Below are 21,711 nucleotides of genomic sequence, written 5' to 3'. Positions count from 1 at the left end.
ATCCTCAATCTATAAAATTATTATCTTAATTAAAACAGGTATATTAAGAGGCTGTAAGTCCACGACTGACACGTAAGATATGTGTGCTCAGCAGCTTCCTAAGCCTGGAGCCTTCTATACATAATGTCCTTGTTGCTTGTGCACATTGTGCAGCTTGGTTTCTGAAATGCCCAGAACTGCTCCAGACTCTACAGCTTGTAAAAGATGATGGGTTATGATGTCCTCCGCTGGGTCGCAAGCCCAGATTTTCCCTGTGCACGTTACCTTGTAATTGGCAGGCCAGGCTTGAGGTGCATCTTCCTCCACTGCTGTTTCTGCACTGAGGCTGCCAGCGAGTTTTACCAAGTGGCGATTTCAGGCTGAGGGACAGAAGCTGCACCCCAGCATTGCTTTTGCTGCACCCCAGCATTGCTTTTGCTGCAAAACATGTTCTTGCCGCTTCTGTCTTGCCCAGCACCGCCTTAATGCACGGTGGCCCAACTTCCATTCCCACCTCCATGCTGCGAGGCTGGGACACCCTTAGAAGATGTTGGCAATGAGCTTCCAACCCTCCTTGCCTCAGGTTAAAATTCAAAATTTTGCTATTGGTAATAGCAGGTACTAAGTCCTACCTACGAGCTCTCTCCTCTCAAATGCTTTAGGGAAAGATAAGGCCCGTCACTTGCACATGCTTCTGTCTGTGGGCAGACTGCTGGGAAAACCTTCAGTGCAGGAATAATTAAAGAGGAAAAAAAAAAGCCAGTGATGGGTGAACACGTTCTTTATTTTCTGAAAGGCCAAAACCAGCAAAAAGGTAGAAGTTTGACAAGATGTAACAACATGTAGATCTGCTCATTTGAAGAGGTTCTAAGCTACTGGAAAATGTGAAATTACTGTTTCAATGGGTTACTTCTACCACTGCTGAGGGAACTGCTGGCTCTTATAGTTCTACAACCACAGAGTAAATCCAGGACCCGCAGAGTGACTGGTCAGTATTTCGGCTGTGTTACTGCCACTGCTGCAAAACACTAACTCTTCAGAAGATGGCACTTAATTTACTTGTGAACAAATAGTGGCACAAGCCCAGAATAATTATTTTAAAACGCTAGTGCAGGACATTGATCGCTAATCACGAACAAGTTAATAGCCCAACCTCACCATATTGTGAGAACTTCCTTCAGAGCAGTTTTTTCTGCCTGGGCTCTGGGAACAGCGTCTGTTCCTCAAGGCTGAAAATGGATTACAGGTTCCTGTAGGAAAGCACAACACTTCCCAGGGAAACCGCAAATGCCCTGCAGGGAGAGAAGTTGCTAAGGAAGGAGCGGCAAAGCCAGAGTTACAGTAAATTACATTCTCGAGTGCTTGGTGCGGTCATCTGATGCCAAAGGCAAGTCCAGCAAAGGGATGAGACAAAAGCCGCCCTCGTTCAGGGCCAGCTCTGCTCTGTGGAAGGGCTGTCTGCACGCCGTGGTTGGCAAAAGACTGGAAACGGTGATCCGAACAGATGAGTCCCTGTCACCAAAGCCTTCACAGGCAGACGATAAATCCTGGGCAGCGCCCAAGTCCTCACATCAAGTGGGCATTTTGGAGAGGAGCTATGAACACAGTTTGTGCGCAGACCTGCCAATGCAGGGCCGTGCCCAAGAGACAAGGTCGGTTAGCCACATGGTTAACCCTGAAGCTCAAGCCTCCCCCTCTAGTCATCGCAAGCCCCCTGCAGCACGTGCTATTTGTATACAAAACATCACAAATACCGGCCACCGCTATTGCTACGCGGGGCTGAAAGAGTCGCCTGGCATGGCAGCAATGGGAAGCTGCTGGCATCGGGAAGGGCGCAGCAACCGAGCCGACGTGCCACTGGCTCAGTTCTTAAATCTTGCGCAACTTCTTGCGCCCAGGGACGTGCCTTACACCGCGGTGTCTGTGCCAGCGAGCCGGTAAGACCCCCGGTCCACTGCAGCTGTGCAGAGGAGGGGGGATGGCACCATCCCTCCCAAACAGCAACGCAGCCACGAGCCCTGGCACCGACTCCTTGCTCTGCTTGGAGCTGTCCCTTTCCCGCGGGAAGGAGCAGTAACTCCTTTATACCGGTGGATGAAAGCCATTAGGCTTGTTTGGTTTAGAAAGGAAAGGCGCAGGAGCCAAGAGGTGTCAGCACAGGCATTTGCTGTTCAGGGCCACTGCTCACCCAAACCTGAGCCCGCAGTAATGCCTCATCTCAGCCAGAACAGCAAAACCCAAAGACAGACAAAGGTTTGCACATACTCTGGTTCCTGTCTCGGTGTTCAGGCTGCTACGGAGCAGGTTATTTGCTCTCTCTCATAGGCAGAAGCGCTCCTGTGTTTTCAAAGTACTGGACTTCCCACGTACTCTCCAGAGTAGAGGGGGCCGTGGCTGGTGGTGAAGCAGATTGCCGGAGGGAACAGCAAAGCCAGAATAGCAATTAGCACCCAGGGACTGGCTCTTTCTCCTGCTGAGCTCACGCTTCACGAGCAGCCTGCCTTTTTTCTCCACGCAACGGTGGAAGAGCAGAAGCGAGGAAACGCTACCGCATCGGCTGAAGGACACGGAGGGGATGGTGGCTGCCGGGCAGGTCTGCCCGGTGTCACCCCTTGGAGGGGCAGCCAAGCTGCTGAGAAGTGCCAGCACAGGCAGGAGCAGGCAGCACAGCGGCAACCCTGGCAGGGGAGCCACCACCAATAACACCGAGCCTTTAGCTTGGGTGTCAGCATCTCTCACAAAACCGGAGCGGTGATCAGAGGTGATCGCAAGACAAAAAGAGCAGCGGGAGCTGCTCTGCGGATAAGGATGTCTACACTAATGAAAGAAGAGCTCATTCCACGGGCAGGAAACCAAGTGGTGGCTCAAACGGGGACTTCTGCCAGACTGGCGCCTTGCTGTGCACGCTGGGAAGCACAAAACTAATTTCCAGCTTCAAAGGACACTCAATTCAGTTGATTGCAAGTGATCACTAACACCATTCTAAAAACACCAGCTGATGGAAACCTGGATAGGTCTTTTCGCAGGGCACAACGTTATCAGTTCCTGCCGCTGAATAAATGTGAAGTGGGTGCCTGCTGCACAGCGTGACCAATGCCCGGGGGCAGTCACTGTGGCAAAGCACCCAGAAATACTCCCTTTGCTGTGACAGACAACAGTAATTGCTAATGCACTTTTCATTGAAGGTGCTTGGGAGTTGTTTCCCACTCTTTAAGGAAAAAAAAAAGGCTTTTTAAAACTCCCTTTGGAAGAGTCAGTAAGAAACCACTCCAAAGTGATGCCCTCCTCTTTTCTGAGTAGGATTAGGAGAAATTTATGAAACTGAAGTAACATTAAGAAAAGGGGAAGAGGGAAGAAATGAGACTGAAATACCATTTACTCTCCTTCCAGTTATTTCAGAAGTATTAGGGAAAGCCAGCAGGAAGGTTCAGAAAAAGAACGCTTAGCACCGTCCCTGGTAAAGCCCAGGTGTCAGTGAAAAGAAAGCACACCACACTGGTAGTTAGCAATTCTCATTTACAAAATCAGTCTTCTCTGGGAAAAAAAACCAAACGAACAAACAACAGAAATCCAGTCACAACAGATATTTCAATGTCTGACAGTTTAGTCGTTTGTAATCTGAATTTGAACTTCAAGGCTACCCTTTTTTACTGACATGGGGTTCTCCCCGTTACACAAATAAACTAATGTCTCACCTTCAATTCCATTTCCTTTACTATTGCATAAAACTCTCATTTTGGAGAGGAAGGCGAAAATACATTTCCATAACTCTAGTTAACCTTTATTGGAACAGTCTTGTTATTAGCAAATCTAGCAGAAACTAAGTGAGTTCCCAAGGAATTAAATCCTTTCCACTGCAGCAGATCTTACCCGCGACGAGCTATAGCTCACAGTAGAGAGCTCTGTGGAAGACTGTGCCGATGAGCAGTTTTCCCTCGTAGACAGATGCCACCGAGCTTCCCTGCAGCACAGAGCCATTGTCGGCGTAGACGCGTGTCACCGCAGGCTCCTCCGAGAGGATGTTCTGGATGCGCAGGACCTGCCGGAGGAGGGGGATACATCTGAAACGGCCGCAGGTGAAAATCCTCCACGGATGGAGGAAACATCAGTATGTTAACTTAAACAAATTAGACAGGTTGATCAGCTGCTGATAACTGCAACCAAGTGATTCCTGTGACAGGGCCACAAATTCTGCTTCAGTGAAGCATGATCCATGAAGACTAATTATGTTTTAAGTGGTTGTGCAACAGAGACTCCACCCCAGTAAGTAAGGCAAGTCATCTCCAGCACTAGGAATGTGCAGGTTTTTTCCAGCCTAGGAGTTACTTAATATCTTCTTATTTTCAGGCTTTTTCCAGAACGAGCAAACAACTGCCTAGTATTATAAATCTACTGCTATTGAACATGGTAATTTTGAAAAGTGTCTTATGGAGAGCTTCAGACAAGGCTGAAATCAAACACCAACCAGCCACCTGCACTCATGGCCGCTAGCGTGCTGATGCCAGCACCCCATTGATTTCAGAAGGAAAGCAGAATTACAGTGTCACCTACTGATGAACCACACTTGCACAGATAAATCATTCCAGTGCGAATGTTTCTGGTCATGCTTTGCACTCAATTATTTTTTGTTTGGCAAAGAGGCGCCGGTTCAGTAATTAACACAGTTCATCAAAATCTGATTGTGTGGCCACAGCTGCACCGAAAGCAGCCTGAGGAGTCCAGAATCACCGAGCTACTGGGTGGAAATTATTCAGTTGTGTCCTAAGGATCTGAATAGGTGTTAGTGAGTATACGCTGTTCAGGCTTTCCACTTGAGAACAGAAGCTATAAGCTGGAAGCCAGCTTGGTCTTTGCTTTCACAAAGGCTGGCCAGGCACTTCTCTATGTAATGCAGGGTTGAGTTACACCAGGGTGATTTGAACAGAGCAACTTTCTGGCACAGACATAGCCAAGAGACCAGTGACGTCTCCCAAAAGGCACCTCAGAGGCAGGCAGATTTTCAGGATCGTTGTAGAACAGCTTCATGCCATTGGGATGACATCCTATCCAGATGTCTCCAGTGTGAGGGTCAATAGACAAGTTATCGACCAGAGTGTCCAGCTGCAGCGTCTATCCAATGCAGAGGAAAAACAAGAAAAAGAGAGAAGTTAAAGCTATCGGAAGTCCTGGAAGCAAACTATAACATAACCAACAGACTTGTCCAAGACTCTCATCTGACATAACTTAGACTGTTTTTATAAGAAATATTTTCTCCCCCGCTGCTGTTTTTCTTTTCCCCCATTATGCTTCATCCCCTCCTCTGTGCTGTGAGAAACCTGCTTGCTGCTCCGAGCTTCTCCCATCAGCTCATTCACACCCACGCTTGCATTGATTACTTCAGGGCTTTGTGGTCTGACCCACACCGACTGCGGCAGACTTTCCCCGCAGCTCTACAGCACACCCAAGGATCCCTCTCTGGTCGCTGGTGTGAGGGTGGAAGACCTGAAGCTCTGTAATGGGGCGCACGGCACCTCTGCAAACCCACAGCAGGAGCCAGCCAGACCAGAACTTCACACGTGATCAGGTTGAAGTCTCAAGCATTCATGGGGACTAATCCGTCCAAAATTCACACATGCCTCTTTTATGGAACAGCAGCACCTTACCTTCACATGAGTTAAATTCCAGTTAGCATGTTTTTCCATAACATGGACGGTATGATCAAATGCATCTGCAACATAGATGTACCTTCAAAAGAAAGCAGCTCTTAGCAATGTGTATGAGTAAGCAGGCACCAAAACCAGCCAGCTCCTCCTCTGCAAGCCCAGCTCTTCCCGTGAGGAATGGCAGTTCGCAGTTCTCACACAGCAATAGACATTGCAAGCAGGCCACAGGGCACTGAATTGAAGCCAACCTGCTGAGACGCTAATGTAGCTTCACACCGTGCCAGTTCTTCCATTACAACACTGAAGCAGGCCTTGGACCATGAGATCCACAAATACGCTTTTATTTTCATTTAAGTTCACCAGTCTACACCACAGGACTGGTTAATTCAGTCATACAGACTTTAAGACTGTAGAGCATTCCCTGCTTGCAGAAATCCTGCCCCGTTAATCCTTGCAAGCAATGTACACAAGCTTCTGTATCGGCTGGTTAAAATGCAGCAACCTTTGATCTTATTGCATATAAACTACCACGCAAAGCAGCAAACATCGCCTCTAATTAAAGACCGAGACACATGACTTCTGTTCTACAAACCCTCCACATCGCTTACATTGTACAGGTAGCACCTTGCCTTAAATGAGCCCATTCAGACACTTGACCATAGAGGTACCACGTGTACAAATTAGGATTTCAGGATTTTTTTGTGTGATGAAACAAAATCTAAGGGAAGGAGAAACTTACTTTCTGTCAGGTGAAATGTTAATTCCATTGGCTGAATAAAACCCAGCTGCTACTTCTTTAACTTCTTTTGGACTGTAGTAAACAACATTGGACCAAGTTAAACCCAAGAACATCTCCAAGAACATAAAGATGAAGTCGGAGAAGTAGTGGTCATTGGTAGCATAGAAGCTGTCTGGTCCCATAGCTACTATATCATTCACACTAAAAAAAGTAAAAAGAGAAAGGGAGAAAAATAAATAAAAGAATGAAATGAGAGGTATGAAGGAGCATTGTAGGACTGCCCAGAATCCAGCCAGGATGTGGTCATCCCATAGACATAAAGGGTCTGCAACTACAGATGGTACTTCAGATAGACACAAAGTTCTTTACATCCTTTTTACTTCTATTTTCTTTTACACGAGCCAGGACTGGGCAGTGCTGAGACCTGAACAGGACCATAGCGCATCAGCTAGAGATCTGGCTACCTGTCCATAAGTCCACGGAAATTTTTCTCTCTTTTGTTTACATTCAACTGGAAACCAGGCAGGAGTTGTGACAACTTTATCTGTCAGGCTCTGTTTATCTTACAATCATTTTGCAGTAGGACAGACCAAGAAAATTGTGTATGTAACAAACAACAAAAAAAGAAAAAGCTAAAAGTATGTTTATTTTTGCAGTGTAGCAAATTCAGAATAATAGAATATCTGAAGATTCATATGTGTAATGACCTGAGAGCGGGTTACATGAGAGAAGGAGAAATGGATGCCAACCTAATTCACTAGCATCAATCACAGTGGCGCTTAAGACTGATTTTAGTGACACGACTATTAAAAAAATCTCATTTACAGAAGAGATTGGAGAAACACAGTTTTTGATTACACAGATAAGTAGTAAATAACAGAAACAGGAAAGCTGGTTAAAGAGAAAATATCTCTTATTAATAATACCCTAAAACCAAAATCATCCTACTTTGGATTTTACCAAAGCAGCCTCTTATTCTGGGGGAAGATGGTATTTGGCTTCAATACCTTGTCAGAAGTTCGTGACGAAAGGTTTTCAGGTGTACAAGAGAACTGTCATCTTCTACAAATTTAAACAATTCTACTGTGGTCTTCTGATGGGGATGGTTCACAACGAAGAGGTACACGGTGTCATCTTAAAAAAAGAAATGGAAACAGCTGAATTCTCTGTAACAGTCTGCGTGGCTAAGCACCCACAGCTCTGAAGCAGCCTCTAGTACAGAGCGCTTGTCAGGTTTGGTGCATTTGTCTCACAGCTCTTCAGAGGCAGAAGGACAAGTACGAAAGTAATGCAGGATGCCACTGCAACTGGATCCAGATCTCCAGCTACTCTTGTCCCAGGCTCGCTCTACAGGGAACTGCTGTGTAAACTTCATTTTTGCTATTTCTACCAAGGAAGAAAGAAATCATGGCTTCATCCTTGTGCCCAAGCCACTGGGGTTTGCAATCTGGCTGCAGTGACTGGTTCCATGAAATAGCCACAGTCAGCTGGGAAGGAGGGCTTGTAGCCCAGCCAGTTTGGGCTCTTTGGTTTATTTACTACATCCCCTGAGAGAGCTGAAGGAGCATCCTTCTCCTGTGCTCTGTGTAAGGCTGCAGTCCTTCTGCCCAGCCCTTCTGATGAGACCCTAAACTAGCCACCACCGACTTCTCCAAAATTAAAGGGTGACTGTATGGGGATGCAGGTCAAGCTGCAGCAATGGTTCTCTTTCTCTTAGTATTCACAGTCTTCTAATTGCCCTGCTAAAATCATCAGTGAACGGACAGTGAAAAAGAGAGGAAGGAGAGCACAAAGGGTATTCTATTGGTAGTCAGACCCTGCTGTAGGAGAACATAGCTTGGCCACAGAGTTTCAGAGATTTTAGTAATTTACAGAGATTTGATAATTTACTGTTTAGCACAGAAGTCTCCATTCTGGTCACTACCAGTGAAGCATGTGACTCCTCAAAAACCTTGACCCCAGGGTGAGACAGATGAAAATTGGCAAAATAAACTTTGTGTGGTTTTCAACTCCTCAAACTTTTCCCATGTTTTCTTTCCTTTCAATATATAGGACATCTTTCTGTCTCAGACAGCCTGAGATGATGTGCAAAGGTGTTGTTTGCTTTAGCAGCTGACATTTAGAAAAGAGCCCAACAAAGATAAAAAGCCCAAACCCCTTTTTTCTCTCCCAGCAAGTGCAGGCTATTGGGGGTGCAATGCAAGGATGAAAAGGGATTTCTGTTTGTGCTCTTTAGGCTGAGATTTGCCACCACCTCGAGTTAAAGATCTCTTTACCTCTGTCTACGTAGGTGCTGATTCCATGAGGGTTAAACGACGCCATATCAAACCCTCGGCTGATTCTCAGTTCCACTGCTCTGGGATTGTCTTCATTCAAATCCATCAAAAATATTTCACCTGGCTTGTCTGGTGCAAAGCTCTTTATTCCTGGATATTTCAAGCCCTGTAAAATCAAAACGTAAGAAAATCATTCCTGGATAAAAGGTAAAGGGAAGCATCACAGGGCTGAAAACGCTGGAGCCTTGTTCGGACTTGCAAGCGCACGTCAGGATGTCCCTCTGCTTCAGCCCGCCGTGCCATGATGGAGGTAGAGGGACCAGTCGGCTCTGCTCTCCCTGGCAAGTCCTTGATGGCAGTGCAGAGGGAGCAAGCTGCGTGGAGGGCACGGGGAGCCGTGCCCAAGGCACCACTGCCACCCACTGCAGCCACCACCCGGGTGGGTGCTCTCCGTATGTCAAACGACTCTGCGAACAGCCAGGCTGGGGGGACAAACTGGAAGTACAGCACCACCGACTGCATCCAACGCCGTAAAGCCACGGGGAACGGCAGCTGTGCGACAGCTCACCATTTCTGGCATGAATTTTGCAACGTTATCATTCCCTGGGTGTCCCTGGAGCACGTAGATGGAAACATCAGCTTTTGCTTTAGAAAATAATTGCTAGCTATCCTGACTGCGAAAAAAAGCTTGAAAACCTATGTCCAAAAGGCTATAAAAAAATTGGGAACAACAAAACACACAAAATCTGATTTTTTTTTAAAGGCAGGGAATTAACACACCTTCTTAACAAGGGAGAGGTTTGATATTTCAAGGAAGCAGCATGAAAGAAATTCAAGGTTACATGGGCAGATAAGCCAGTGCAATAGGATACATGTGTCAGACCCACCACCACCACTTCAGTGTCAAGAAGTGCACTTGCTCAAGCAGAAGGGAACACTGGCTAAGCCAACACAAGTCTGAGCCATTCCTACGGAGCCAGTCAGCCTTGTAGAAAAAAAGAGCCCAGCCTGCGGTTTTCACCTATGGCTTCCGTAGATAAGGAAGCAGGCAAGGCCCTGCACAGGGAGGAGGCATGGGCACTTACGGAGCTGATGAAAGCCAGTCCATTGGGAAGTATGTCAATGTCTTCTGAACCAGTTTCTGCAAGACAGAGATAAACAGGGTTTTTCAGATGACATTAAGTATTTCCCATCAAAAAACCTCCTTTTTAGTACAATTCCAGCTCTCATGAATGTCCCTTTCTGATATGGCTGCACAAGCAACGAAGTTAGTGGAAAAGTTCTCATCGCATTAAAAGTGGTAGCAGAAGGCAGCAGCATACCAGGTTAGGAAAGAGTACTGGGGTTCACCTCTTTCTGGGGGCTTAGGGGTGCCCCGCGGTGGCCGGGCAGTCTCCCGCCCAGCTCCATGTGCCCCGGGGTAGCACAGAATGAATCACCCGCTTTTGACGCTAATGTTCTGCAGCAAGCAATTAGCGCAGACGATGAGGTTTTCAGGGCAGGGCCGTATCCATCACTCAGCCCACGCCTGGATAAGGCAGCTCTGGGAATTGTGCACACCAATTCTCCTAGTCGAGCTGAGACACTTCACTAGATGGATTGCCAAATATTTAGTTAAAGCTCTCAAGTGACAGAGAACCTACTATATCTTTAACAGCTAAGGGCTTTAATAGTTAGACCACACTTTTAACTGCAGGTAATCCTTTCCAATATTGCCAGTTCCTGTAGTTCCTGTACTATTTTTCCCTGCTAGGAAAATAAAATAAAATGAAATAAAAGCCCTTTAGTAAGAATACTACAGCAATTTTAGGCTTTGATCAAGCACTCTCCATAGAGCTTTTAGTAGGATGCTGAAGCACGTTTGCCATCCCAAATTTTCACCACTCCCCTGAGAAGCCTCCCCTCTCTTCTCCAAATCACCAGCACAAACAGCATTCCCCACAAGCCGCTTTCCAGACAGTGGCTGGATTAAACTACCAGGGAGCATTTGCTTGAAGGAGAAAATTCTTCTGCAGGTTTTCTTTAATATAGCCACCAACACAAAGGTTTTCCACCCAGCTTGTCCCATCTCTCCGTACCCTTTCCTGCTTGGCCATCGACTACCCGTGTGACCCTACATGGGTCACACCATCCCTGGCACCTCGGCACCTCCTCCTGAGGAAGGACCTGCAAATTCCAGCTGGGTTTATTGTTTGCTTTTATGTAACTCCTATTTATCCCGCCACTAATTTGGCTGGACTGTAATTTATCCTGGGGCCGCCAAACAGCCCTTGTGGAGAGGAACGAGATCTGCGAGTGGCATGACTTCTCCCAGAGGGACAGGGGACAGGGACAGGGCCAGCCCCTCCTCAGCCCCAGCAAGCCCCTGCTCCACCTCTGCCTTCTGAAAAAGCAAAAGGTCTGAAGATACATTTTGGAGGGACCCAGCCCCTTCATCCTACCTCCTGGGTATTGGTTCTGAATTTCAACTGGACTCAGGCGGGAGGCAGACATCTGCACTGATGTTCCCAGAGACATTTACAGCCTTACTAAAATTTATTAAATTTAGCATTTACTAAAATTTTGAATTTGGGGTTTTTTCAGCTCAGCTCACGCCCTGGTTTAAGCAACAAGCTCCTTTTTTTTGCCCCAGCTTTTGGTCTTTCCAAGTCTGGGTTCATTTATAAGATTGGGTTAGCAGCGATTCCCCACTTCCCGGGATTGCTGCAAAGAAAGCAACATAAATAAATGCTGAGAGGCTCAATTACCATGGTAATGTGAGCTGGACAGACAGCTTTTACTGGCAGAGCATGCTGGTGAGTGAATAAACAGAGATATAATCATTTATCGCTACTGAATGAGTGAGGCTGCCAAGCAGAAAGATGAGCAGGCTAATTGGGAGCTGATAATTAAAAAGTACAAGTTTCTGGTGGAAGGAGCATAACAAAAGCCCTGCACCCAAATACTTCAAAAGAAACTGCCCAGCAAAGCACATTTTGGCCACTTCTCAGCCAGGTCCTGGTGCGTGTGGAAGAGAGCGAGCGCAGTCGGAAGAGGAGCGAAATGCTGATACAGCATGATCTGGCTGAGCCGGCACTGCCGAGGCAGCAAGGAGGGGATGGAGACACACAGCCGGCTGCAGGGAAGCTCCTGGGCTCTTCTGCAGGCCCCATTTGGGGAAGGCTCTGGGCTGTTGTCGCAGGCGCCCTATGGGACAGGAGAGTTAGGAGCTGATTTATTAGGTATCAGTTAGCTCCACTATATTGCTTAATTGTATCACTAAGCCCAGCTTGTCCGTGGGATTATCTGAATAGGTAGCATTTAAAAAAAAGATTAAAGATACCGAGAAAAATTACTGCCTACCCTAGAAATGTTATTCTTTTTTAATTTATTTTATCTTAGTACGATGTATTCTGCAGGTGCATCTAACAAAAAACCCACCCGGATTTCATGTCCAAGATTCAAGTATTTCTAGCAATTGCTACAGTACCTTCTTGAACTTTAGAAATTAGTTCAGCACATGTGGTTAGTTTATTATAAACCAGTAACATGAGTAGACACTCATGTAATTCAGAAGATACTGTTTCTTCTACAACTATAGCCTTTTCTACATATCTGTGAATGAGGTTTAAGACAAGCTGCAGTTTTTTATTGGTTTGTTCAATGTTTGTGCTTACATTGCACAATATTTGAAAACCAGACTAGATCAAGGTCTTAAAAAAAGAGAGCGACACAAAGGATGTAATTGTGCAGAAAGAAAAGGGTCCACTAGAGAATTGTTCCATTTACTCTGGGTTTGCTTCCTTCACTATGGATGCATTGCTTTTAACATAATTACAATAAACTGTACCAGATGCCTGTTCTTCCAATGGACAGAATGGATAGTTTAACATAATTTTGTTCTGAGCTGATCCAGCTCATTACCTGTGTCCCATTTAAGAGGCCAGAAGGACTATTTTAAATATTAAAATAAAGACAGACTGTTTATTCAACTTTCTCACAGCATTTTAAAGGAAGAAGGCCTAGGAGGACCAAGATGTCAATGTAGAAAGATATCCTTACACAGTCACCCACAGGAGCATCCTTACAGATCTGAGTACAGCAAAAGCCCTGGTTTGAATAGTGCTACGTAGGCAGCATCTAGAAGTTAGAGCTCCCTGAGTAATAAAACTGCACCCCCAGTCATATGAAATGAATTTTGGAAGATGTTTCCAGGAACATACCAACTTTTAAATTTGCGCCAATCCTTTGTTATTTCTACTCCTGCCACAGCAGACCTGCTGAGTTAGGTTTTGGCCATTTAATTTTTCTAAAGAGCAGCAAATGGCAGAGCGAAGCCAAGGCAAGGTGCAGAGCTCCATGTGAAGGGACGGTGTTACAGGAGCCCAGCAACAAGCAGAAATGAAGCTCTGTAAATTGATCTGCTGCCACCTGCGAGCAGAGCCAGGTTCTCAGAAGTCACCTAATCTCCATGTAAATGTCATGCACCAAAAATGTGATATTGTTTGGAAATTAAACACAACTGTGTTTAGGATTTCCTGCTTTCCTTCTTTCCTCAACAGAGCAATCATGTTGCAAGAAGTCCTGTAAAGATTGCAATAGTGATATGCTTAAAAGAATTACTCAGAAATGATTTTTATATGAATCGCCATCAAGCAAGCGTTATTCGGAGTAAATTACAGCGCAATCTAGAAGACCTGGAAAGTTTTTTCAAATGCAATTTCTTCTGCATGTAACCCCAGGCAAAGGAACTCTGCACACATTCATGACAGTAATTTGGCTTTACAAAGATGTTTGATTCCTGACACAAGGACAAAGCAGGATTTATGAAATCAACACAGTGACTCAGCAAGCTCAAAGGCAAGGCTCTTAAAGCTCATCCAATGACTTTTTACACATGCAAAATCCAGGCAAATTCCAAGACAATTCAAGACATTTCTGAAAATACTAAGGAGGAAAAAAACCCCCAGCCATTAAGCCTTTATTAAGTTTAAAAATTATGATTTGGGGGAAAGGGAGACACAAAAAAGTGATCAATTTTAAAGCTATTCATTTTATACTCTGGTTATCCTTAAGGGAGAGAAAAAACAAGACAGAAACATTGCTGTGTGCTAAACACATGACCCCAAGTGCAAAGTCAACATTTCAGCCACTCTGTTCAACCTCTTTGCAAACCAGACTAAGATGACAAATATGACCCCTGGCTCTTTGAAACCACACAGCTGAATTGTGCAACTGCACCGAGCTCCTGCCTGCCGTTTGCACGGTGCGGTACCAGCCCACTCCTAAATCTCCACAAAACGAGGTGCTAAGGCAGGCTGTCCCGGCTGGCATTTCGCAGGTGGGCTGCCCTCAGCCGCTCCTTCACCACATGCCTGTGGTCTTCTCCCAAGGCTTCCACCCTTGCAACACCTCCACCTGCAGGTACCTGCCTGAAGAGCCAGCACACCCTCATCTAAAAGCCAAACAATTTCCTAAGAAGTGGCTTAGCAAAGGAGAAGTGTTTACAAGGTACTCGATTTCAAGAAAAGGAACAGAAACACTAAATAGCAAAGGCAAAAAGTATTACAAGAAACTAGCTAGTTTTTCCGTGTAATTTTCTTCCTGCAGTTTCTCCCTACCTCAAAGTCCAAGTAACAAATGAAAGTCAAATTAGCACTTTGTTTTCAGGATCAGGCCTGGAAGCTGGCTTTAAGAAGCAATTGCAAAACAAGGCTGGACAAAAGCAATGCACTCAGTTATTTTGAACACGTACCGATCCCTTTAATGAGCCGGCAGTTCGGAAGCGTTACTGGGGCTATTTCCCGTGAAGCATTGAGTCTGTTCCTGCAAGAGGAAAAGAGCAGGGTTAACAGCACACAGCCAGTTTTAAAACAGGTAACATTCCTAGCGTAGCTTTATCTTAGTTTTATTGTCTGCCATATCGCAGCAACAAATCAGCTGTAAAACACTGAATAAGCAAAACCCAGAACTGACAACAGCAATTGCTCCAAATCACTGAGATGGTTACACACGGCCAGGGATTAAGTGATTCTCCTGCACCAAATAACGTCAGGAACTTGACTTTGTTCATGAGCTTCAGGAACAAGCTTTTATGACCCACCACAGCTCAAATGATAAAATAACACAGCCACACTTTCTTCAGTAAAAGCTGGTTTCAGCCACCTAAATATAGTAGCACCCCACAGTTAGAACCAGCATTTCAGTTGAGGAGAGGGCGACCTTCTACCCCAACCCACTGGCTATTTTTGGTGACCAGGCCACCAGCGGTTGCACTTTCTTCATTTCTTAGTCCACAGTCAAAGGCAGCGGTAGTGTCGTTGCAAGGCAGGACTACCCGTTTCCCAACAACAGGCAGGACTTGGTAGTACCATTATCAGCAATTACCCTGTCCCTTCCTCTTCTCTCCTGGCACCCACCAAGAGCATTATCCTTCAGCAGTGGTTATTTCATTCCTGAATGCCCACAAAATTCAATCTCTGGCTCCTGCTTTACTGGACAAGTAGATAGAGACAGGTAACTACACATGAGTTCCTATTTCTCCATCTCCTCCATTCCAAGTTGTCTACAAATCTTTATGAAAGGCACCTCACTAGCAGGACTGCTGTGTTTGACCATGCTGATCCGCACTGCCATAAGAAAATTTTTTGTGTTTATATGTAAATATGTTGAGCTAGTGTACTAGAATATTTCTTCCTTCCTTTTTTTCCCAAAAGAAAGCATTTGAACTAACGTAGTTACTCCTTTGCATGCCTATCATACACACATGTTGAGGCTGTACTTGCTCCAACCACAGGAAATTCTGAATGCAAAGACCCCATAGCAAAACCTAGCCATGTTTGTGTTATAGTTTTAGGCATAAACATAAATTAAACAGCAGTATCAGTCTGTGGTATGAAAAATATGCGATAGAGCTGAGCACCGTATGGTATGTCAGTCCTGCATTTTTTTAAATCATGTAATTATGAATTGTAAATTGCTTCAGTGCCATATCATTGACATGGGTTGTTAACATAAGGCCAGAAAAAAAGAAGAAAAGAGGTAAAAAGGCCAGAGGACAGCAAGGGAAAGGAGCCAAGTTAAACTCTCCCAAGCCCTCCCCCTCAGCTCAGGAGTCCCGACGGAGAATTACACTGGCTTCCAGCCCACATGCAGCACAGGGCGGATATCAGCTCGCCCCTCGCCCTGTGGCATCCCTGCACAGCCGAACCCACCGGGCCCCCAGGGCGGCTCAGGGTGATCATGCCCAGAATTTGCACTGCTGCCTGCTTGGGGCTTTTCCCTTTCCTAGTTGCATCAGCTTTTCCTGGGCAGACTGCAAGCCACCCAGCACCAAAAGCACAGCAGGAACTCAGCCAGCAGCCAACAAGAGATGATGATATCCCGACAGCATTCCCAGGGAAACACTTCATGGGCTGGAATGAGACTAATTCAAAAGGACGCTGGTCACAAGCCTGCAGCATATATAGAGGCTTTTCCAAAACGTGTCAGTTTATCTAGCTCAGCCAGCCTTAGCTACTAAGCCAGATGGCCTAGATAACTAACGGGCCATACTAAAAACACAGCAGACCTGCAACTAAAAACACAGGGATGCAACTTCAAAAAAAAGCAGGAATTTTGCTACTTGGTGCAAGCCCAGGGCACAGCACCTTTTCCCACCTGGTCCCTCTTTCCAGTTTCAGTCCTCTACCCGCTGTCCCACTTTGTGGCACAGAGACCACTAGCATTCCCTTTCCTTCAGCAGCAACCTGTTGCATATTCAAAGACTTTCCTCTTTCATTTTTCCTCTTCTCTAGACTAACCAGTCCCGGATCTTTGGTTTGGTTTTTGTTTTGGTTTGGTTTTTTTTCCTGACAGGACTAAAAATCACCTCTTATTTTTGGTTTTGCTCTCAATTCTTTTCAAACTGTCAGCATCCTTCTGGAAGCATACTGCTGTTGTGAACATAGTATGCAAGCTGAGCGCTCTATCAGTACAGAGTGCTATGAAATGGTAACATTTTGTGTGTGTACATAAATATATATATATGAACAATAATATCATATGCATATTGTTCTGAGGAAAACAGTAACATAGTATAATTCACATTCAAGTTTTAAAAATTAGCTCAGACCTTCCTCAGAGAAGAATTAGCAATTTAAAATGTCAGTAGGGGGACCGGTGTAATTTAAATTGGTAACACACAAGAACTTCACCTGTTTTCTGCTGCACAAGCCCTATTCAAGCCCATTTGGTAGCTATCGACAGTGTGATAAATGCATAAACAAACCTGACTGAAGAAGAATTATGTTTGTAAGAGATGTGTAATAATTCTTCAAGCCTTATCTTTTAAGCATTTCATGGATTCTTATGTCATACTATCTAGATACAATATACCAAACTCAGAAGGAACAGCAAAAAGTATTTGCCGGATTCCTGCCTTCCGGGTGGGAGACACGTAACAGAGAGGCCTGGCAAGAGTTACTAAATGATTTTAGAGTACTTTGTTATCTGAAGTTGTGTGTTTTCAAACTCTGGAACCGTCCTAAGACTGCTGCTATGCTGCAGTTTGCTGAAAACACAGCACACGGGAAAAACCCACAGAGAGCTACAGAGACAGAGGGGGGATCCTGTTTCTACCAGGAGATTCTGCTTTACCGGATTCCCAATATTGCATTTATTCATTCGATTTGGAGGGGACGTGGGGTCCCCTGCTCTTCGCAGTGCTTTGAAACAGCTCACCCCACTAAAGCCCGGGAGCGTTTTCCAGTGCTGCCATCCCAGGTTGTGCAACTCCAGGGCAGGAAGGTCCTGTTACCACCATGGTTATCACCAATGCTTGCAGTGGATTTACTGCAACGTGCAAACGCCAGCTATACGAAGTACCTGGGTCCAGGGAGTACAGCCCTCCTTCTTTAATTAGCTACAATTACTATCTACCCAAAGATCAATTAGCTGGATGTCGTTGCTTTGAAGTCAGGCATTTGGAGTCCTTGCGGACATGAGCAAAATTATAATGACGTAGCTGCCTTGCAACACAGTAATTCACCATTGCTTTTCCGGCCTGAAACAACCAGTTACGTGTTTAGTAGCTTTCAGGACAGAAGCTGCCGTAGCGCCCAGCGTTCACATTCACACCTCGTGATATGAGGTGCATGATAGGGAGCATGAGACGTCTGGGTGTTTTAGCTCACAGCCGGTGAGGTCCCAACTTCTGATCACGTAAGTCCGTGCTCCTTCAGAGGAAACCTTATGTACACAAGGGCTGTTGTTATCCAGAGGTCAGCTTCGGTAGAAAATAACGCAAGTTTCTGGCAATGCGATTTCCACTTACTGTGGGCTCAGCCCCAGCCCGCCCCGCCGGCACCGGGGCCCGCAGCTCCGAGACCCCGCGGCCCAGCCCGCCCCGGGGCGCCCGGGATCCCCCGGCTGCCCACCCCCCCGGGACCCCCCGGACGGCTCCGCGCCCCCCTCCCCGCCCCGCGCCCCGTCCGGCGGCCCCGCACGGCCCGCGGTGGCGGGGCGGCTCACCGAAAGGCCATCAGCCGCTCCGCCGCCAAGGCTGCCGCTATCCCGACGAGAGCCACCGCCAGCAGCTTCCCCATGGCCGCTCCCCGCGCCGCGCTCCCCGCTCCCGGCTCCGCCGCCTCCCGTCCCGTCCCGTCCCGTCCCGTCCCGTCCCGCCCCGCCGCGCCGCGCCGCGCCGCCCCGGGCCGCCCCCGGTCCACGGCGGTGCACGCACCGCCGGCAGCTCTCCCCCCACTCCGCCCCCAGCGGAGCGGCCCGGCCCGCCCCCACCGACGGCGGAGAACGGGTGGGCGGCCCTGCCAAGGCGGCTCCGTCAGCCCGCTGCCCCCGCCAGCAAGTTGCGGGTCCGGCGGCGGGGCGGGGGGGGACCGGCAGAAGAAGGAGGCAGAGCTGGTGCCGCGCTGCAGGCTCCGTGTTACAGCACCCGCGTGAAAGGCAGGTGGACTACGTTCCAGCGGCTGCTATTTAAAAAATTACCTGTTGTGTAAAAATACGCGTGTTTGTTAGACAAAGACTGCGTGATGCAGAATGTACAAGTACTCCACGTACATCTCTATGCTGAGATACACGTGCTGATATGTGTGCGCTAATAACCAAAGTTCCCCCCCAAAATGATGCTTGCTTTCACTGCCACGCTCCCACCAACAGCTTTCCTCTCTGTGTGGGAGAAGGGCTACAGAACCCACCTGCAGGGCTCCAGGGTTCCTCCATCCGCCCATCTGCTTTTGCATCAGCTGCAGCATTGGCCTCCCTGTGCTTTCTGCTTTTTGGGGGGACGTGCTTTGGCAGGTCGATGCCCTCCCTCAGCAGTTATCTTTCCCTTTTCTGCACAGTGAATGCCCTCACCTGCAAGGCTCACATTCCTTTGCATTTTTCTGAAAGGCTGAAAAATCAACTCGGGACAAGAGACCCATCCCCAACTCGCTACATCTTCCTTTCAGTAGTTGTAGACAGCGATAAGGTCTCCCCTCAGCCTCCTCTTCTCCAGACTAAACAGCCCCAGTTCCCTCAGCCGCTCCTCATAAGACTTGTGCTCCAGGCCCCTCACCAACTTGGTTTCCCTTCTCTGGACACGCTCCAGCACCTCCATGTCTTTCCTGTAGTGAGGGGCCCAAAACTGAACACAGCACTCGAGGTGCAGCCTCACCAGTGCCGAGTACAGGGGAACACTCACCTCCCTGCTCCTGCTGGCCACACTATTTCTGATACAGGCCAGGATGCCGTTGGCCTTCCTGGCCACCTGGGCACCCTGCTGGCTCATATTCAGCCGGCTGTCGACCAGCACCCCCAGGTCTTTCTCTGCCGGGCAGCTTTCCAGCCACTCTTCCCCAAGCCTGTAGCGCTGCATGGGGTTGCTGTGACTGAAGTGCAGGACCCAGCACTTGGCCTTGTTGAACTTCATATGATTGGCCTTGTCACATCGATCCAGCCTGTCCAGATCCCTCTGTAGAGACTTCCTACCCTCAAGCAGATCAACACTCCCACCCAACTTGGTGTCATCCGCAAACTTACTGAGGGTGCACTTGATTCCCTCGTCCAGATTGTTGATCAAGATATTAAACAGAACTGACCCCAGTACTGAGCCCTGGGGAACACCACTTGTGACCAGCTGCCAGGAGGATTTAACTCCATTCACCATAACCCTCTGGGGCCTGGCCATCCAGCCAGTTTTTTACCCAGCAAAGAGTATGTCCATCCAAGCCATGAGCAGCCAGTTTCTCCAGGAGAATGCTGTGTGAAACAGCGTCAAAGGCTTCACTAAAGTCTAGGCAGACAACATCCACAGCCTTTCCCTCATCCACTAGGTGGGTCACCTTGTCATAGAAGGAGATCAGGTTGGTCAAGCAGGACCTGCCCTTCATGAACCCAGGCTGACTGGGCCTGATCACCTGGTTGTCCTGTACGTGCCGTGTGATGGTACTCAAGAGGACCTGCTCCATAACCTTCCCTGGCACCGAGGTCAGACTGACCGGCCTGTAGTTGCCTGGATCCTCCTTCCAGCCCTTCGTGTAGATGGGCGTTACATTTGCTAAGTTCTAGGGTATTGGGTTTGTGTGATGGAGTTTTGGTAGCAGGGGCGGGGAGGGGGGCTACAGAGGTGGCTCCTGTGAGAAGCTGCTAGAAGCTTCCCCAGCTCCAAGTCGGACCTACTGCTGGCCAAGACCAACCCAATCCACGACAGTGGTAGCGCCTTTGGGATGACATATTTAAGAAGGGAAAAACTGCAGCAGAGAGGGGAGTGGGATGCGAGAGAAACACCTCTGCAGACACCAAGATCTGTGAGGAAGGAGGGGAGGAGGTGCGCTGGAGGAGGGGATGCCCCTGCAGCCCATGGTGAGATGGCAGGCTGTCCCCCCCTGCCCACGGAGGGGAGCAGGGGAGCAGATGCCCACCTGCAGCCCAAAGAGGACACCACACCAGAGCAGGGGGATGCCCCCCAAGATGGCCGTGACTCCATGGGAAAGCCTGTGCTGCAGCAGCCTGCTCCTGAAGAAAGGACCCATGCTGGAGCAGCTTGTGAAGAACTGCGGCCCGTGGGAGGGACCCCATGCTGGAGCAGGGGAAGAGCGTGAGGAATCCTTCCCCTGAGAAGGAAGGAGTGGCAGAGAAAATGTGTGGTGAATTGACTGCAACCTCCATTCCCCATCCCCCTGTGCTGGTGGGGGGAGGAGGTAGAGAAAACCGGGAGTAAAGGTGAGCCTGGGAAGAAGGGAGGGGTGGGGGGAAGGTGTTTTAAGATTTGGGTTTACTTCTCATTACCCTGCTCTGATTTGATTGGTAACAAATTAAATTGATTTTGTTTTTTTCCCCAAGTTGAGTCTGTTTTGCCCATGACCATAAGTGGCGAGTGATCCCTCCCTGTCCTTGTCTCAACCTCTGAGCATTTTGTTATATTTTCTCCTTCCCATCCCACTGTGGAGCAGAAGTGAGCAAGCAGCCTCATATTGCTTTGTTGCTGGGTGGGCTTAAACCATGACACTAGTCAACTGGGACCTCCCTGGTTAGCCAGGACTGCTGATAAGTGATTGAAAGTGGTTTGGTGAGCACTTCTGTCAGCTCCCTCCGTACCCTTGGGCGGATCCCATCTGGCCCCACAGACTTGTGTGTGTCTAAGTGGTGTAGCAGGTCGCTAACCATTTCCCCTTCGATTATGGGAGCTTCATTCTGCTCCCTATCCCTGTCTTCCAGCTCAGGGGGCTGGGTACCCAGAAAACAAATGGTCTTACTATTAAAGACTGAGGCAAGGAAGTCATTAAGTACCTCAGCCTTTTCCTCAGCCTTTGTTGCTCTTTCCCCCTGCATCCAATAAGGATTCTCCTTAGCCCTCCTTTTGTGGCTAATGTATTTATAGAAACATTTTTTTATTGTCTTTTACGGCAGTAGCCAGATTAAGTTCTAGTTGGGCTTTGGCCCTTCTAATTATCTCCTTGTATAACCTCATCCTTGTAGTCCTCCTGAGTTGCCTGCCCCTTCTTCCAAAGGTCATAAACTCTCTTTTTTTTTCCTGAGTTCCAGCCAAAGCTCTCTGTTCAGCCAGGCCGGTCTTCTTCCCCACCGGCTCGTCTTTCGGCACAAAGGGATGGCCTGC

General features: G+C 47.7%; 1 protein-coding gene and 1 long non-coding RNA gene across 2 annotated transcripts; both read right to left on the bottom strand.

Moving 5' to 3' along the window:
• Positions 1–745: 745 nt before the first annotated feature.
• LOC138683242 (uncharacterized) lies at positions 746–3,058 on the bottom strand. The gene is made up of 2 exons (XR_011322868.1): positions 2,245–3,058; positions 746–1,599 (listed from the first exon to the last, which is right to left on the bottom strand). It is a non-coding gene; the product is annotated as an uncharacterized lncRNA (long non-coding RNA).
• Positions 3,059–3,481: 423 nt separating this feature from the next.
• Positions 3,482–18,251, bottom strand: LOC104313448 (serum paraoxonase/arylesterase 2). The gene is made up of 9 exons (XM_069774785.1): positions 18,126–18,251; positions 14,371–14,441; positions 9,722–9,777; positions 8,637–8,802; positions 7,368–7,494; positions 6,361–6,561; positions 5,622–5,703; positions 4,960–5,088; positions 3,482–4,018 (listed from the first exon to the last, which is right to left on the bottom strand). The coding sequence occupies exons 1-9, from the start codon at positions 18,197–18,199 to the stop codon at positions 3,860–3,862; spliced, it is 1,065 nt and encodes a 354-aa protein (XP_069630886.1). The 5' UTR covers positions 18,200–18,251; the 3' UTR covers positions 3,482–3,859.
• Positions 18,252–21,711: the final 3,460 nt, after the last annotated feature.

The sequence above is a fragment of the Haliaeetus albicilla genome, chromosome 2 (assembly GCF_947461875.1).
Source record: "Haliaeetus albicilla chromosome 2, bHalAlb1.1, whole genome shotgun sequence".
NCBI classification, from domain to species: Eukaryota; Metazoa; Chordata; class Aves; order Accipitriformes; family Accipitridae; genus Haliaeetus; species Haliaeetus albicilla.
This window is presented reverse-complemented; position numbering and strand designations above follow the sequence as displayed.

What these genes read in the sequence shown, in the direction of transcription:
- LOC104313448 (XM_069774785.1), bottom strand. Translation starts at nt 18,199, where the DNA reads ATGGGGAAGCTGCTGGCGGTGGCTCTCGTCGGGATAGCGGCAGCCTTG. An exon ending in CCGGCTCATTAAAGGGATCG is followed by an intron (nt 9,778 to 14,370) that starts GTACGTGTTCAA and finishes TCTGTCTTGCAG; the next exon opens with AAACTGGTTCAGAAGACATT. An exon ending in GGAATTTAACTCATGTGAAG is followed by an intron (nt 5,089 to 5,621) that starts GTAAGGTGCTGC and finishes TGCATTGGATAG; the next exon opens with ACGCTGCAGCTGGACACTCT.